The sequence below is a fragment of the Musa acuminata genome, chromosome BXJ2-2 (assembly GCF_036884655.1).
Source record: "Musa acuminata AAA Group cultivar baxijiao chromosome BXJ2-2, Cavendish_Baxijiao_AAA, whole genome shotgun sequence".
NCBI classification, from domain to species: Eukaryota; Viridiplantae; Streptophyta; class Magnoliopsida; order Zingiberales; family Musaceae; genus Musa; species Musa acuminata.
In genome coordinates, this window is record NC_088339.1 from 27191610 (window position 1) to 27207030 (window position 15421).

The 15421-nt window shown below is 43.3% G+C and overlaps 2 protein-coding genes and 1 non-coding gene across 3 annotated transcripts; 2 read left to right on the plus strand and 1 right to left on the minus strand.

Annotated features, from left to right (window-relative positions):
* Positions 1–425: 425 nt before the first annotated feature.
* On the minus strand, positions 426–4546 carry LOC135605704 (cytochrome P450 86B1-like). Its single transcript, XM_065096104.1, has 2 exons — positions 3039–4546; positions 426–1072 (listed from the first exon to the last, which is right to left on the minus strand). Exons 1-2 carry the CDS (start codon positions 4260–4262, stop codon positions 683–685), a joined length of 1614 nt encoding a protein of 537 aa, XP_064952176.1. The 5' UTR covers positions 4263–4546; the 3' UTR covers positions 426–682.
* A 2525-nt stretch (positions 4547–7071) lies between these two features.
* Positions 7072–7144, plus strand: TRNAF-GAA (transfer RNA phenylalanine (anticodon GAA)). Its single transcript has one exon. It is a non-coding gene; the product is annotated as a tRNA-Phe (tRNA).
* Positions 7145–8182: 1038 nt separating this feature from the next.
* LOC103975800 (formin-like protein 1) lies at positions 8183–12903 on the plus strand. Its single transcript, XM_009390888.3, has 4 exons — positions 8183–10144; positions 10230–10426; positions 10830–11074; positions 11948–12903. The coding sequence occupies exons 1-4, from the start codon at positions 8703–8705 to the stop codon at positions 12755–12757; spliced, it is 2694 nt and encodes an 897-aa protein (XP_009389163.2). The 5' UTR covers positions 8183–8702; the 3' UTR covers positions 12758–12903.
* Positions 12904–15421: the final 2518 nt, after the last annotated feature.

A 15421-nucleotide genomic window follows, 5' to 3' on the forward strand; every position in this document is an offset into this window, starting at 1 on the left:
CCTCTCCTCTTTCCCTCGTCGAAACGCTTCGATGCCATTTCATTTCAACATCCAAACGAAGAAAGAGGGCGGTAAACTCACGGATTTCCTCCTTTCTTACCCCCCAAACCTTGTGCACGAAGCTCTCCTTTGTGTCTAATTTGATGTTCCATTGCGTAATTCCTGGATATTGAAATCTGTCCGCGGCATCGTCCGCGCTCGATGGGTCTTTCTTTTAGGTTTTGATGGGCAATTCTTGTCGAGATTCTTGGCAAGCAAGATCGACCCCCCACACCGCCGCCAATCCATCGGCATTCCCGACGACTCCTCCAAGAAGCCGCCGCCTTCACGAGGCGACTCCAACTACGTGTTCTACCATGAGACGCCCAATCTCCAGGACCTCGTGGGGAGGAAATGGGGGCAGATTCATGACGAGTACACATATATGCGAGAAATATGTATTGAGTTCAAGATCTGGATCGGTAGGAACTCGCAAATCCTATTACAGTACAATGTTTTCACTTGTAATGTTCGCACAGACACTTGTGTCTTCCTCTGGTACAGTCAATTACAATGCAGCAAACCAGACCAGTAGGAATTATTCCTTCAAACCCTATATTTTCTACTTCTTGATAAGCTTCTGGTTCATCTCTCTGCAGGGTGTAACCAGCAGGGATTATTGGTTCAAACCCTACTAGCTTTTCTACTTCCCCACAACCTTCGTTCCATCTCTTGCGCAGAGCGTGATCTTCAGTCCGTACTTCATGTACATGGTGAGCGCCATCTTCGGCACCACCGGGTGATTCTCCATGACCTTCACATGATAACGATGGAGTATCGAGGCAGCGACGAACTTCATCTGGTAGTAGGCGAAGTCCTTCCCCAGGCACAGTCTTGGTCCGCCATTGAAGGCCGTGAACTTGTACGCGGACTCGCTCATGAATCGCCCATCCTTGAGCCACCGCTCCGGTTTGTAGTCCCTGCAGTCCTTTCCCCATATGCTTTCCATTCTTCCCATGGAGAATATGGCGTAGATAACCTTTGTTCCTTTCTTCAGCACAGTGCCATCAGGAAACACATCATCCTCCACAACCTGACCACGCAAAACAGTGCTCAGCAAGCATATCACTGGAAACATATGGCCAGCAAAGAGCCATGTTACTCCACATGCATTTGGCAGGAAGGTATGAGTTCTAGTCATGATTTTTGTACCTTGCAGATTTCTTTTTCTTTTGCACTATTCCTTTTAATCATTTGCCATCAAGTTACATGCTTTCACTTTTCATCAAGGAGCGTCTACTGAGCACAACTTTTTGACTGCATAGATCCACCAACGACACTAATTATATGCATCATCTTTATGTGTTTTTGAAAAGACAACCTTTTTTGTGTTGTCATCTTCTTCAAATGCCATTTGTCTAAGATTCTCTCCATCATGATTCAGACATGTTGAAATATGGTATTCTTTAATGATTGTATCACTCTCAGTGATTCATGTCTAAAACCAACTCCATTGAATCAAATAAATGGCTGAACACCTACTTCTAATTTTTATGGTTCCTGGTTGAGTTTCGTCTACGGCTAGCTATACGCATCTGCATATAGTGACCCAACAGCAAACCCAATCCATAAGCAAACTAAACATGGCAGAATGGTGGAGTTTTCCATGACAAGTACATCCACATAGCATGGAGCATAGGATGGAAAAAATGGGCCTATAAAAGATGTGATTTTTATGTGCCTCTCTTAAATGATCCGACTTTTGGCCACTTCGAAAATGCTGATTCTGATAGGAACATTGCTACTGAATGGCTCCTGCAATCCAATCACTCTCTTTCATGAATAAATGGATCTGACTAATTTTCCATTCAAAAACCTTACCATGAACTACAGAACTTTAACGCCTTCCTTTTGTGATAAAACCCAGTAAAATGCATTCGTGTTCATGTCCTCATTGATGGGATACTTCTCCCACGAGACCTTTCACCAACACTCCATGATATCTGACACTTCATGGTTGCTCTATCTACTTGATTCCTCAAATATGGTTCATATTAGATTTTTTCTTTAAAAAAAACTATAATAAATTATTAAAGTCTTTATCAGTTGAGTTGACTGACACCTTCCACAGCACCAGATAATTACTGATGTAAAATTATCATCATCAGGTGAATACTAATCTAGTAGGAATCTAGAATCTTGCATATTGAGAATGTTCAGATTCTCTAAATTTTAGGCCTACATCAAATCTATCCTAACAGCTAATAGATTGACATATCAGTAATCTAGGAAATGAATTTTCATACCCCTACTGGGCAATATATCATGATTTAGTAAATTGTAGGATGAAAAGCAAGAGAATTAAAGAGAAAAGCTTTTCTTGTTACTCTTAACAGATCCATAGCAGCAATACATGGAAAAAAAATTATCATGGCACTAATCTTTCCACATCTTGCTATTGTGCTTTTCTATAATTTTATTGAGACAGATAGAAGGCCATGGATGCCAGAGACCCACTAAGGAATTCAGTAAAATTCTTATGGATGATGCTTCTAAATGAATGACCTTTTTTTTCTTATTTTGCTTCAGATTTACCATTAAATAGTTTGAAACCTTGGTTTGTTCAACTGCAAACTTGTTTAGTACAATCAAATCAATGGGTCAGATCAGATTGCTCCTTTTAACTTGGATTGTGATAAGATCGGATAACTCGAAAACAATAGGTATTGACTGAAAAAGTTATATTAGAAAAGACAACAAACATTATTTGGTGTATTACTGAAAGTTGAAAAGAATAAAAAAGAAAACATAATAAAAGAGAGAGAGAGAGAGAGAGAGAGATTTGAAGGATAAGCTACTTCCATCAGCCTCACAAAATCCAAACCAAATGAAATAAACAAAACCTTCATGAACTTAGCAAGTAAAATATTTTATTACTTCTATTAACAAGTGCTGACTTGACGAATTTCTGCATGCATTCGTTGGCTACTTGATTAATACTATGAGAAAGTTGTCAATTAGTATTGCATGGCTCAAGAGCATATGGTATTAGAACGTACCTCCTTGTGGTCCACTGGTACTGAAGGATACAACCTTAGAGCCTCCGATAGTGCTGCATGCAGATACTCCAATCTCTTCACCTCCTCTGGCTTGAACACTAGCTCGCCATCTTCATCTCCTCCTCTCTCCTCTGTTATCTTCCTTATCTCCCCAAGAATCCTCTCCTCGACTTCCGGGTGCCGGTTCAGCAGCCAGAAGAACCAGGCCAACGCCACCGACGAGGTGTCGCGGCCGGCGAGTATCAAGTTCACACACACGTCCCTCAGGAACTTGTCGGAGTAGGGCGTCCCGTCTTCGTCTCTTAGCTTCGTGAACACCGTCAGCAGGTCAGATCTCGCCGTCCTCGTCTGCTCCCCGGACGAGAGCTCCTCCCTCCTGGTCCGGATCACCTCGTAGGCGAACTCGTCGACGACAGCGATGGACCTTCTGAGCCATCTCTCGCTCCCGAGGTCGAAGTAGCGCAGCGCCTTCCATATGGCCGTAGGCGTGATGAACCGGATGATAGTTGCTTCGGTCGCGTCCTCGAAGGCCTTCGCAAATGGTATCTCCGGTAGCCCCGGGCGCAAGCAGCCCGGGTCGGTCCCGAAGGCTATCATGCACACGTTGTCGAACGTGAACCTCAGGAGCACGTCCTGGAGGTCGATCGGCGCGCGCTGGGCTTCGGCCACGGCGAGCACCGGGAGGAGCCTCGAGTGGACGAGCTCGACGAGGGACTGCGCCGTCATGGACCGGAACTCCGCCGAGTGGAACTCGACGCTCGCGGTCTTCCGCTGCCTGCGCCAGGTCTCGTCGTCGGCGCTGAAGATGCCGTCGCCAAGAAGATCGCAGACGGTGCTGCGGAAGTACTCGCCCTTGGGGAAGTTGGGGAACTTGACCTTGAGGAGATGCTCCAGGTTGCGAGGGTCGGCGGTGACGACGCAATGAAGGTTGGTAAACCACGGCCCGCGGAAGACGAACGTGCCGCCTTGGCCGTCAAGCACGCCGGTGAGCCACTCGTACATGTCCTTACGGATGCCGAGGAGGAGCGACGGCAGCATACCGACTACCGGCCACACCACGAGGCCCTGACGCCTTCCTTGCCGGAGGGAGTGGATGGTTATAAAGATGAAGATGGCCATAAGGATCTCAATGACTTGGATCTCAGGCAAGAACCTAAACAGACCCGCATCAGCGGCGGAAGCACCGGGGCTGTCGATGACAGTGGTCTGTTTGGCAGAGTCCATGACGTTGAGCTTCGTCAACCAGAAGAGAATGGAAGTGGAAGACGAGTGCAAGTACAGATGTTGGAGAAAACAACTGATATATAAGGATCGGAGGAAGGAGTTCTTTGCGTGCCTTCTATCATCTTTTGCCGTTTGATTTGGTGAGCTGAAGCGCCAAAGAATAAATGTTAAACAGTATTGTTGAAAATTATACGTCAGTCTACTTCGAGGCCATGAGGATGGAGATTGTCGCAGGTAACATCATGGGATTAGAGCAAGGTGTGAAGGACGAGGGTGGTGTGAGGCATGGTAGGGAGATCGAGGGAGGGTAATTAAAAGGGCTCGACTTGCGACTTTGATCGAGTTTAGGTCGTCGGCTTTGGGTTCGAAGCTTTCGAGAGGTGGGAATCCTTCGGAAGGTGGCCAAACGCAACTGCCTCCTTGTGTGTTCCCACAAGTTTCTTGTCATTAACTTCAGTACTTAGGGGTTCTTATATTGATTTAGATTGTAATGACAGGTGCACCAGAAAAGTTCATTCAAATAGTTTGAACTCTCTTTGCTCGGAAAAACAAAAGAACAAGATTAATGATTTTGTTGGCAATAGGTACTATCGAAGTGTCATCAGCTATGTCATGATTTACAAACAGTTGTCTTACAGCAAAACATAAACACTAATTGTACCTCATGTGCCTCATGTTGCTTAATTGATAACCGAGAAAAAGAAATCTTTATGATACTGTACCTAAACATTTGTTTCCACAAAGACGGATCTAAAATTCAGCTTTTGTCTTGTTGAGTTCATGAATTTCTAGTCAAATTGTGACCCAAAATGAATAAGGTGATGGTTTCATAGCCCATAGGAGCACCCCAGTGATATCCTGAGAAGAGCGAGCAAGTTGTTCTGGCAACTCAAAACTACACATATCAACTCAAAACTTAGAATCACCATTGAAGGTTTCTTGTTAGTTGGATGGTTGGACTGTCTTGTGGAGCCAAGAGAGGAAGATGATGATGTTTCAGTGGCCCAAAAAATTACGCAAGCTGGCTGTCTAACCATGCAATAGTTTGAAGATGTTGACGAAGCAGAATGAAAAATCTGTAATAGTCATCTGCTAGCAGCTTCATTTTTTCCAGGTCTTGTTGACAAATGGCGACTGTTTGATGACAAAACATGCCCTTAGATAGTCTTCTCATTGTTTAGCTTCGTAACTCTCAAGTTGTCACCCATGCATAGAGTCTCATTCCAGTTTTTGGTGTTGGTAGAGGTGTTACTCTGTAGAAATTACCTCTGTGCTTCATAGAAATCGTAGTTCCAATGGCTAGAGGAAATAATATAGCATTTATAGTGAATAGTTTTAGTATCAGTCATGGTATCCAATATAATTAGTCAACAGAAGAGGGTCACTTGCTTGCCAGTCGAAACAGGATCGAAGGTGATGATGGATTAGATGATATGACATTCACCTAATTGATGTGATGACTTCAAGTAAGGTTTAGCAATTGGTAGAATGGTTGTCCACATGAAATGTTTACTGCTCACTGGATCACAAGCCTCGCAGTAGACTGTCATTAACTTTACAAGACTGAATCTATGGGCTGCCCAAGACACAACAAAAGAAGTCAAACCTTAAGAAGTTTACTGTTTATCCAAGCAGCAAATGGCCAAGGCCAAACAATTCCAAGTTCTTCACCTCAGTAACTTCTTATAGGAATGTTGGTCCTTTCTTTAATGTCATATCTTCTGCTGTCTATCCTGCAGCAGTTGATGGAGTAATTTCGATTTAAACGAATTTAATTCACATGTCACCACCTTATTCGCAAAGAGGGCAACATTAATTGATCAACCAACCTTGTTGACTTGGATGTCACTCTCGACATGGCAAACCACATTGAATCATCAGCTTAATTTCAAGGAGGAGATAGGAACAGTCTTTGGCCTCAACGTGTAAGACGTAGCATCTTGAATCATGTATGGTTGCTTGAAGGGTTGGTATACACCAGATTTGTTGTTGCATGCAGTACATGAAAGCATAAGAGGTGATGCTAAGTTGGCTTCAACATGGCGGATTTCAGTGAAGATCCATTTCATGACATCTTAGAAGATGCTTTTGGAAGAATGATCTTTGAACACCAGCTGCTTGGAATCTTCTTCACACTTTAGCGGGTGAAGGAAGCAAGCAGCTTCAAGAGCTTAGGTTATACAGCACAATTTTCTCACTCAAATTAGGTTATACTGCCATGATGGTACTGAACCACGTTGATGTAGACATTTTGGTTCAGTTTGGACACTAAGAAGATGATTTAATAATGGTTAATGGCTCAGCTCTCTCTCTCTCTCTCTCACTATTGCTTTTTGTGCCAATTGAAGGCCTGAGAAAACTATTGCTTGCAAAAAGAAAAATGTCTTGTGCTCCCTGTTTTGTTTAATTAATGTAGTGGCTTTGTACTGCTAAATTTGTGACAGTAGAATCTTAAATTTTCAGCAGATAATAGAGAATTACATTTAAGTATCGTAATGTAGACAGACTAGTAGATTACTTTTAAACGTTCCTTTTATTCGATCAATCTTCTAATTTTATTCTTGCAGTAAAATTAGTGATCTCTTTGTCATCTTCTCAGATTGATTCTGACAAGAGAATAGCTCAGTGACAATGTAAGCTTCAGTCTTCCTTCGATCGTCTACTACTCTCTCTCTCTCATGTTTTGATGGCCTAATATAATATACAATGTAAGCTTTTGCCAAGCAGGGCCAGATTGCCTTCTCTGTGAGGGGTATCCCAACCCAATACAATGATATTATAATTACTTTGATCCACAAAACATAACATCGCGGGGATAGCTCAGTTGGGAGAGCGTCAGACTGAAGATCTGAAGGTCGCGTGTTCGATCCACGCTCACCGCATTTATTTTTTCCTTTGATAGATATTTTGTATTATTATCTCCTTTATGTAATACTATATTATTTATCTCTCTTCTTTCGGAACACGACCTTGGAAAGGGCTATCCACTTGCAAACCTAAAAGAAGAACGGCACAGTCCTTTGACCCGCCCAAGAAACCGCAGTGCTATTGGCGGCCTCAGCTTTTTCCTCTACATCGGATCCTTTGTGGTATGTCTCTTTCGGCAGAATAAAGTATGCTCTGTTCCTGTGTTCCTCTCGCAAACTTAGAACACCCAACCAACCTGTGAAATGTTAGAGTAATAATAAGAATGATGAAGAAAGCCTCAAAAGAGCTGTCACTGATGGAATTTTCCTCAGCAGCACCAGTCTTTCGTCTTCTTCTTCTTCAATGTAATCGACGAAGATGGCATCAGAAAACCACCGTGTTCTTATATTTCAGTGTGAGATCCATCAAAAAAGTATTCGATGCCATCATAATGACCAACGGGAATGTGATCCGGCTAGATGAGGGTGTGCAGAATAGAAGCTTAGCAAGGGAAAAACCTTCATCCTCTGAGAGAATATGAACAGCTTTCCGATTGTTTTTTACCAAGAGTAATACCTTTGTTACCAGTAAAAATGCAGGAGGGATGGAGTGGAACACAACAAGAAGTGTACTTTTTATTTGTGAGCTACATATTTCATGTGATCATGTCCTCCTAGGGAGCCAAATTTTGTGGTGACCCAACCTGGGAATGCTGCCAATGGCAAGTAGAGAATAAAAGGGAAGAACAAGATTCCCTTGGAGTCTTATTGGCAATCATTCTCCAATTCATACTCTTTGAGTTCATAATTGATGCACTCCACGGGCCACTCCATCATCACAAATCTCTTTTTGGCACCCGACGAGTAGATGTTCACTTGCTCGGCAGAGCAAGCTATGCATCTGCATCACTGTTCCTCTCCTCTCCTGGAGACGCACAGAAATATGCCTGGGAACAGTAACCCCTCCCTCTCTCTCTCTCTCTCTCTCTCTCTCTCTCTTTCCATCTCTCTGAAACATGACAGTGGCATTGCCTGTTGCGGGGAGAGGTCCCATCCCATCCCCATCCTTTTCAAATCTGATCTCCTTGGTGAGTTCAAAAGGAGGCTTCCCACAATAAATGCCGTCTGCTCTGTCACACACCAGCTAGCTCACTCACGAGCAGTAGGCACTGCTAGCAGCAATGGCTCAACCCTGCTCTCTCTCTCTCTCTCTCTCTCTTCACTCCGCTTTTTTCTTCTCAACGTGCCTTCTGTCTTTGTTGGGGAGCCAACTGGTTCCATACTTTGTCTAATTACACATCTCTTGGCCCGAGTGAGCCGCACTGTAGGCGTTGCATGTCTCTCACAAGTTCCCACATCGAGCAACAATCCAAGCTTGTTCAAACCTTGAAAACGAGTTGCACCGTCACCACTTCCAAGAAAAGAGTTTGCTACTCTCTCTCTCTCCCTCCCTCCCTTCCCCTGTGTCTGTTTCCCTAACCCGGCTCCCTTCTCTCTCTCTCTTCCCTTCTCTCCGTGTCTCAGCTGCAGAACAATGTCCATGTTTGCCTTCTTCCTCCTCCTCAGCGACGCTTCACTTCACTTGCTTTACTACATGACGACCATCACCACTACCACGAGTACTGCTACTACCACTAGTATTGCAATCCACAACAGGAGAACTCTCCATCAACCCTTCTTTCCCCTGACCTCCTCTTCCCTCCCTCCAGCCCAACCCCCTTCCCCTTCCTTGCCAAAGTACCCTTCCTCCTCCGCCACCTCACACAGCTTTCGTCCCTTCTTCCCGTTATACCCCTCTCCGCCGCCGCCTCCTCCCCCTTCTCCCGTTGCCACCCTCCCCACCTTCCCCGCCAACATCTCTTCCCTTGTATCCTCCCCCTCCCGCCACTCTCCCCCCAGGCTCGTCCCCGCTGTCGTTTCCCCCCTCCTTGCTATCGCCCTTCTCGCCCTTTCATTAGCTCTCTTCGTCCATATCCGCAGACGCCGCCGTCGCGGGGGCGCCGATAAGGACGCCAGGTCCGACAGCCTCCGCTTCTTCCCGCCCGACACTACCGCCTCTGATGGGCGGAAGCTGTCCGCCACTTCTTCGGCGGCCCCCGCCACCGCTGGGACCGCTGGCTCGGAGTTTCTGTACCTGGGCACTCTCGTCAACTCCCGCGGCCGCGCGAACGAGAGCTCCGCCGCGCAGCCTGCCGCCGGAGGTGGCTCGCCGTACCGGAAGCTCGGGTCACCGGAGCTCCGCCCGCTCCCGCCGCTACCTCGCCAGTTCCAGACCACCGAGGGTGGCCGCTCGTCGTCGGAGGAGTTCTACTCACCGAAGAACTCCCCTGGCGGAAAGGGCAGCAGCGCCGCTGGCCCTGCGTCGAGCTCAAAGAAGCCAGCTTTAGGTTCGAAGATGGAAAGGTGCGGGTCTCGGAGCTCGACACTGAGCACGCCCTCATGCATCTCTTCTAATGTGGCTTCTTCGCCCACCCAGTCGTCGCCCACCACTTCATCACCGCCGCCACTTAGGCCTCCACCTCTGCTGCGGCCGCCCACACCATCGCCTCCGAAGAGAAGACCAATGTCGCATTCCTCACCATCTTCACCACCGGAAGCCGACTGCGACAGAAAGTCGGCAACTTTGCAATATTCTGGTCAGAACCTGCAGTCACCGAGAAAAATAGGGGACTTCGCTAGAAACTCAGTGGCGGTTGGACACAATCCAGTGCCGCCACCACCACCACTGCCACCACCGGCACCAGATGAACGTCGGGAGGGTCAGACTGTGAAGATGCCGGCTTTCCAGCCGCCAGTTCTTGTACATCCTCGAATCCCAGTAGCGTGGAGTTCATCGGTGGCGCCAGAGAATTCCAATGCGGCCGAGAAGCACGAGGAGAATCCTCGCCCGAAATTGAAGCCATTGCACTGGGATAAAGTTCGAGCAAGCTCTGACCAGGCGATGGTGTGGGATCAGCTGAAGTCAGGCTCATTCCAGTGAGACTTTCTGCTTGAATCTAAAAGATCTTTTCTTTGCGTGCAATGCTGTGTCTCTTATCCGTTTGTGTTGATTGATTGGCAGATTGAACGAAGAGATGATTGAGACATTGTTCCCTAGTAACACTGGCATGACGACAAAGGAGATGTCTGGGGGTCAGATAAATCCTCCAATGAACCAAGAGAGCAGGATCCTCGAACCCAAGAAGTCCCAGAACATTGCAATTATGCTGAAGGCCCTAAATGTGAATAAAGAGGAAGTCTGTGAAGCTCTCTTGGAAGGTATACCTTCCACCCATTTTGATATGTTTTATAAGAATGGTTTACCTTATTGATATCTGTGTGTTTCATCAATTCTCAGTCTTATGAAATCAATGATGAGTTTCTTAAAACAATTTGTCTGTGCTAAATGTTTACTGATTGCTTGATGTTTATTTTTCTTTGCTTATGTTGAGGTGAATATGTGATTAGAATTAGCAGCTCATTCTCCATTTACTTTTACACAGGCCTGATTATGTGTTTTAGATATTTTCAAGCTTCATTTATTTCAATGGCATTCTATCTATTGAAAAACTGCAGTTGTTTTTCATCTTTATTTCATCAATCTCTATGGAACTTTCCCAAAAAAATTTTCCTTTATTGTTGTTTCACTAACACAGTTTTATGGTATATGTCTGTCATAAAGGGAAAGTTGACAGCTTGGGAAATGAAATTTTGGAGGCACTTACAAAAATGGTACCAAGCAGAGAGGAAGAGCTTAAATTGAAGGAATATAAAAATGATTCACCATTCAAGCTTGGTCCAGCTGAATCCTTCTTGAAGGCTGTGCTTGATATACCTTTTGCATTTAAGAGAGTTGATGCCATGCTTTATATTGCTAATTTCTATCCAGAGGTCAATCATCTAAGAAATCTCTTTAGGACTCTTGAGGTAAACTTATTTGCGTTATTCATTTTCAAGTTTCAACAGAGAGAAACTGCATAAATGAAAAACCATTCTGTTATTTCTTAAGAAAATCTATAGAATGAGATAGTAAGTGTTGATTATTTTTTCATTACACAAATTATTTTGTAAATATTTATTTAATATTCAAGAATTGAGATTCACGTGAAACTGTGAAGATGGTTTAACTTCTGAAAGCACAAAGCCAGGTTTCTTTATTGTCATCTTAATCTTGTTATCTTAATCCCATTATTAGAGTAAATGTACAAAATTACAGTAAAATGTTATATACTATGTCAACTTTGCATCTAAATTAGTTCAACATTAGTGGCTATATATAAATATGCCAACTCTGAAAGCTGTGTCGATTGCATTCTTTTGGAGACCATTTGATAAGTTTTGTTTTTGCCACCAAGCAAAAGTCATGGTCGATTGCTTTCACATTCTGTTTTATGGTTGATGCATGGAGTCCTTCAGAAGACCTGTTTTATGTCCATGTAATTGCAAGCAATGGTTTGGATGATAGCTTTCTAGATATTAGACAGAATTCCATTTCAATCATAATGGACCTTTGTTCATTATTGCTTATGCCATGTACCTTATATACCTTAGATAAGAATGCTTCTCTATTATATGATATTGCATAAAGATGAGATTTTATTTTTGTTTCAACTAATTAGCAATCATGAACAGTTGCCTAATTAACTCATGGAAAGTTTTCCTTTTTTCAATGATTTAAATATTTAAACCCAAGCTATGGGCAGCTAACAAATTAGTTGCCCGCAAACAAAGTGCTCAAATACTGCTTTTCGGAAATGAGCAAAAAACATGCTTACCCCTTCAATTTTGTTTATGTCTCAGATTGCCTGTGAAGAGCTGAGGAGCAGCAGGATGTTCAGCAAGCTTCTAGGGGCAGTTTTGAAGACTGGGAATCGGATGAATGTTGGTACCAACCGTGGTGAGGCACATGCCTTCAAGCTTGATGCCCTCCTTAAGCTAGTCGACGTCAAAGGAACAGATGGCAAGACCACTCTTTTACATTTTGTTGTCCGGGAAATCAGTCGAGCTGAAGGATCTCGCCTCTCCTCTGCCAATTTTTCAAGCATTAACCACCAGTCAAATACGGTAACAGATCTTGAGTACTGTAAACTTGGCATCCAAGTTGTGTCCAGTCTGAGTGTTGAGCTTAGCAATGTCAAGAAGGCAGCTGCAATGGACTCGGATATGCTTAGCTTCTATGTTGCCAAACTTGGTGGAGGACTAGGGAAGATCCAGGAGGTGCTGCAATTAAACAATTCATTTTCAAATGAGAATGGTCACCATTTCCATGATGCTATGATTGAGTTCATGAGAAAGGCTGAGGATGAAATTCTAGATATCCAAGCCCGAGAGAGCTCCACGCTATCTATGGTGAAGGAGATAACTGAATACTTCCAGGGGGATTCAACCAAGGAGGAGTCTCATCCATTTAGAGTCTTCATGGTGATCAGAGATTTTCTTGCAACTCTTGACCAGGTTTGCAGAGAAGTCGAAAAGATTAACGAGCATAACATCACAATCATGGAACGCCATTTCCCAGTCACCGCGAACCAAACATCAGAACCAGTCTTCCCGAGTTTCCAAGCATCAAGGTCCGGGAGTTCAGATGATGATAGTTCATTGTCATCTTAGTGAAATGAAGGATTAAAATTTAATGGTTTTTGTAGCCGCCTTGCCCAGGTTAGGTTTTGGTTATAATTAGAAGGCAGCCAGTTGTGTATCGAAAGACTGCTTATTTGTTCCTTTGTGTTTGTAGAAATTACTTAAGATATTTTATAGTTGCTAATGTGTAAATGCTAGTAGTGGAAGCTGGAGTTCACTTGAAGCTTTCCTTTCAAGAGGAACAAAGGTTGGCATGTGAGGTAGTTGAAAACAAGATTGTGCCATATCCAGAAAAGAATTTAGCTTTAAGGGTTGCTTGATAATGCTCCATTTCCTCCTGATTTATTAGATTTCTGTAACCAAAAAGCCAGCGTAGTGTTTTAAGAGGACTTGGTTCTTTATCCTTTGGGAGGCTGAGCTTTACTTGAGGGATCAGGAATCAGATAATGTTCTAATAGCAAGCTTGTCAGAGAAGGGTTGTTCTGAATTCCCATTTCAATCTAATAGTTACTGTGTCAAATAGAAACAGAAGTTTGGCAAAACAATGATTTATTTTCAATCTAATTCACTGGTGAGCTGTGTGTGACAAGGCTAAAGCAGAACAATGTCTGAAGCCATGGCAGCAACCACAGGAACTGGCAATTTGTCTGTAGTATGGATTATCTGAAGACACAGGTGCAAGGCTCTGAGCCATGGCAGCATCTCTTTTGCACAGCACCCCCACTCCTGGTGATCATGGAATCTCTGTACCATCCTCAGTCTCAAGAGCCATGACTGCTTGTCCCCTCCAAGTTGTAGGAGAAAGCTACTAAATCATCCTACAGGCCTTCTCTCCATCTGGTGTAAAGCCCCCTCTCTGCAACAAATGAAGGATGCTAACTCCTTTAGGAATCTGAGGAGAGGATAATGTCTATCGGTTCGATCGGATGCATTGCATTTCTTTTGCACGTTCAACGACAATCTTAGGACCTATCAAAGTGTCTTCCTTCAACCAAATCATCTTCTTCATTCCAATAATTTCTTCCTCTTTTCGAATTTAATTTAATTTTTTTGGTTAACTAAGCGAGCCTATCCTCCCAGATACTTATAAAAGACCTAAACATTCAATATAGTTTTTAATAAAGATTAGGGTTAAGGTTTATTTTAGTTCTTATAATTTTGATCATAGACCTCTTAAGTTTTTATGGTTTACTCCTATCTAAAATAATCATTATATTTTAAAAACATAGCATATAAGTCTCTCCCATCAAGTCTGAATTAATAGACGTTAGAGTTTGCTTACGTGACATGTTATCTCATAATAAATTATTAATATAATGATACATATAATTTAAGCTTTAAAAAACAATATATATATTTGAAAACATCGTAACCTAATTAACCTTATGAATGTGAGTCGGGAGATGCTAGTCTTTATAGTCGAGTGTTCTCACGCATTCCACTTTCCTTGTATTGCCTCTCACGTCAGGAGCTATGTCAACCTAGCTTGCCCCATCTGCTTTGCCTCTTGGTGCTATGCACCTTTCCTCTTTGCACTTTGCCACCGAGAAGATAATGCACCTGCTGTCGAGTAAGGGGCGATAGGAGAGATGGAGAATTAGAACTCAAATAGGAAAACTACTAATGACGACAATCGGAACGCTAGCAAAGGCGAGGAACGACAACATGGGCATGGGGAGAATAGAGTGGCTATCGCCATTGCCGTTGCTGTTGCTACTAAGGTCTATGACAACGATGAGCTACTACTGCTTATGTCGAAGCCCAACCAAAGAGGGGGCATGCGGTTTGATCCTATACCAAAAGCAGCTAATGAGGATAAGGATAAGGAAGCTTATGGTGACAATGAGGAGATGAAGGACGTGGAATAAGAGGATGAGTTTTATGGGCTCCTTATGGCCCCTCACGCTCAATCTGCTGGCTGCACTGACGCAGGAGTCATTCGTCGGCCGACACCGACGTCTAAGGCTAGTGGCATTCTTATGAGCATGATGTCGTAGGTGGCTCTGCTCTTAGAAGAGCAAAGGCACCGAAGCTATGTAGTAGCTCTCAAGGTAAAAGAGCCACCAATAGGATCCTTTGCCCCTCTCCATGCCCCTATTAATATGGTGACAGGGACATGAGCCATAAGCATAACAAGGGAAAAGCTCTAGATATTGAAGTGCACAATATGGTTCATGGTTTCCTCTTTAGGCCCAGGAGAAGCTCTAGATATTGAAGTGCACAATATGGGAAAAGCTCTAGACTGACTCTCCGTTGTGACATTCTCAATTGTTGTAAGTGCTAAGAGGCTCCTCTCTCTACAACATATGTCAAGGCAAGACCAGTGTGTCGCCCGCTAGATCATGAAAAGGCTTGTTTTGAAGGAAATTGATTAGGCAACTTGTCCACGTTTTCAAATCCATATATTATCAATTTTTTTAAATTTTAAATTACATATGTTATTATATTAATGACTTATTGTAAGTAAACTCTAACATAAATTAACTTAAACTTGATGAGAGGAACTTATATATTATGTTTTTTTAAATGTAAGGGTTATTTTAGACATGAGTAAATCATAAGGACTTAGGAGGTCCATAACCAAAATCATATGGGCTAAAATGAATATTAATCTTAAAAATTATAAAAGATTATTACCAACCCTAATGATATTTGATATTTCATGCTCTAATCTCTTCTAAACTTAATTATATA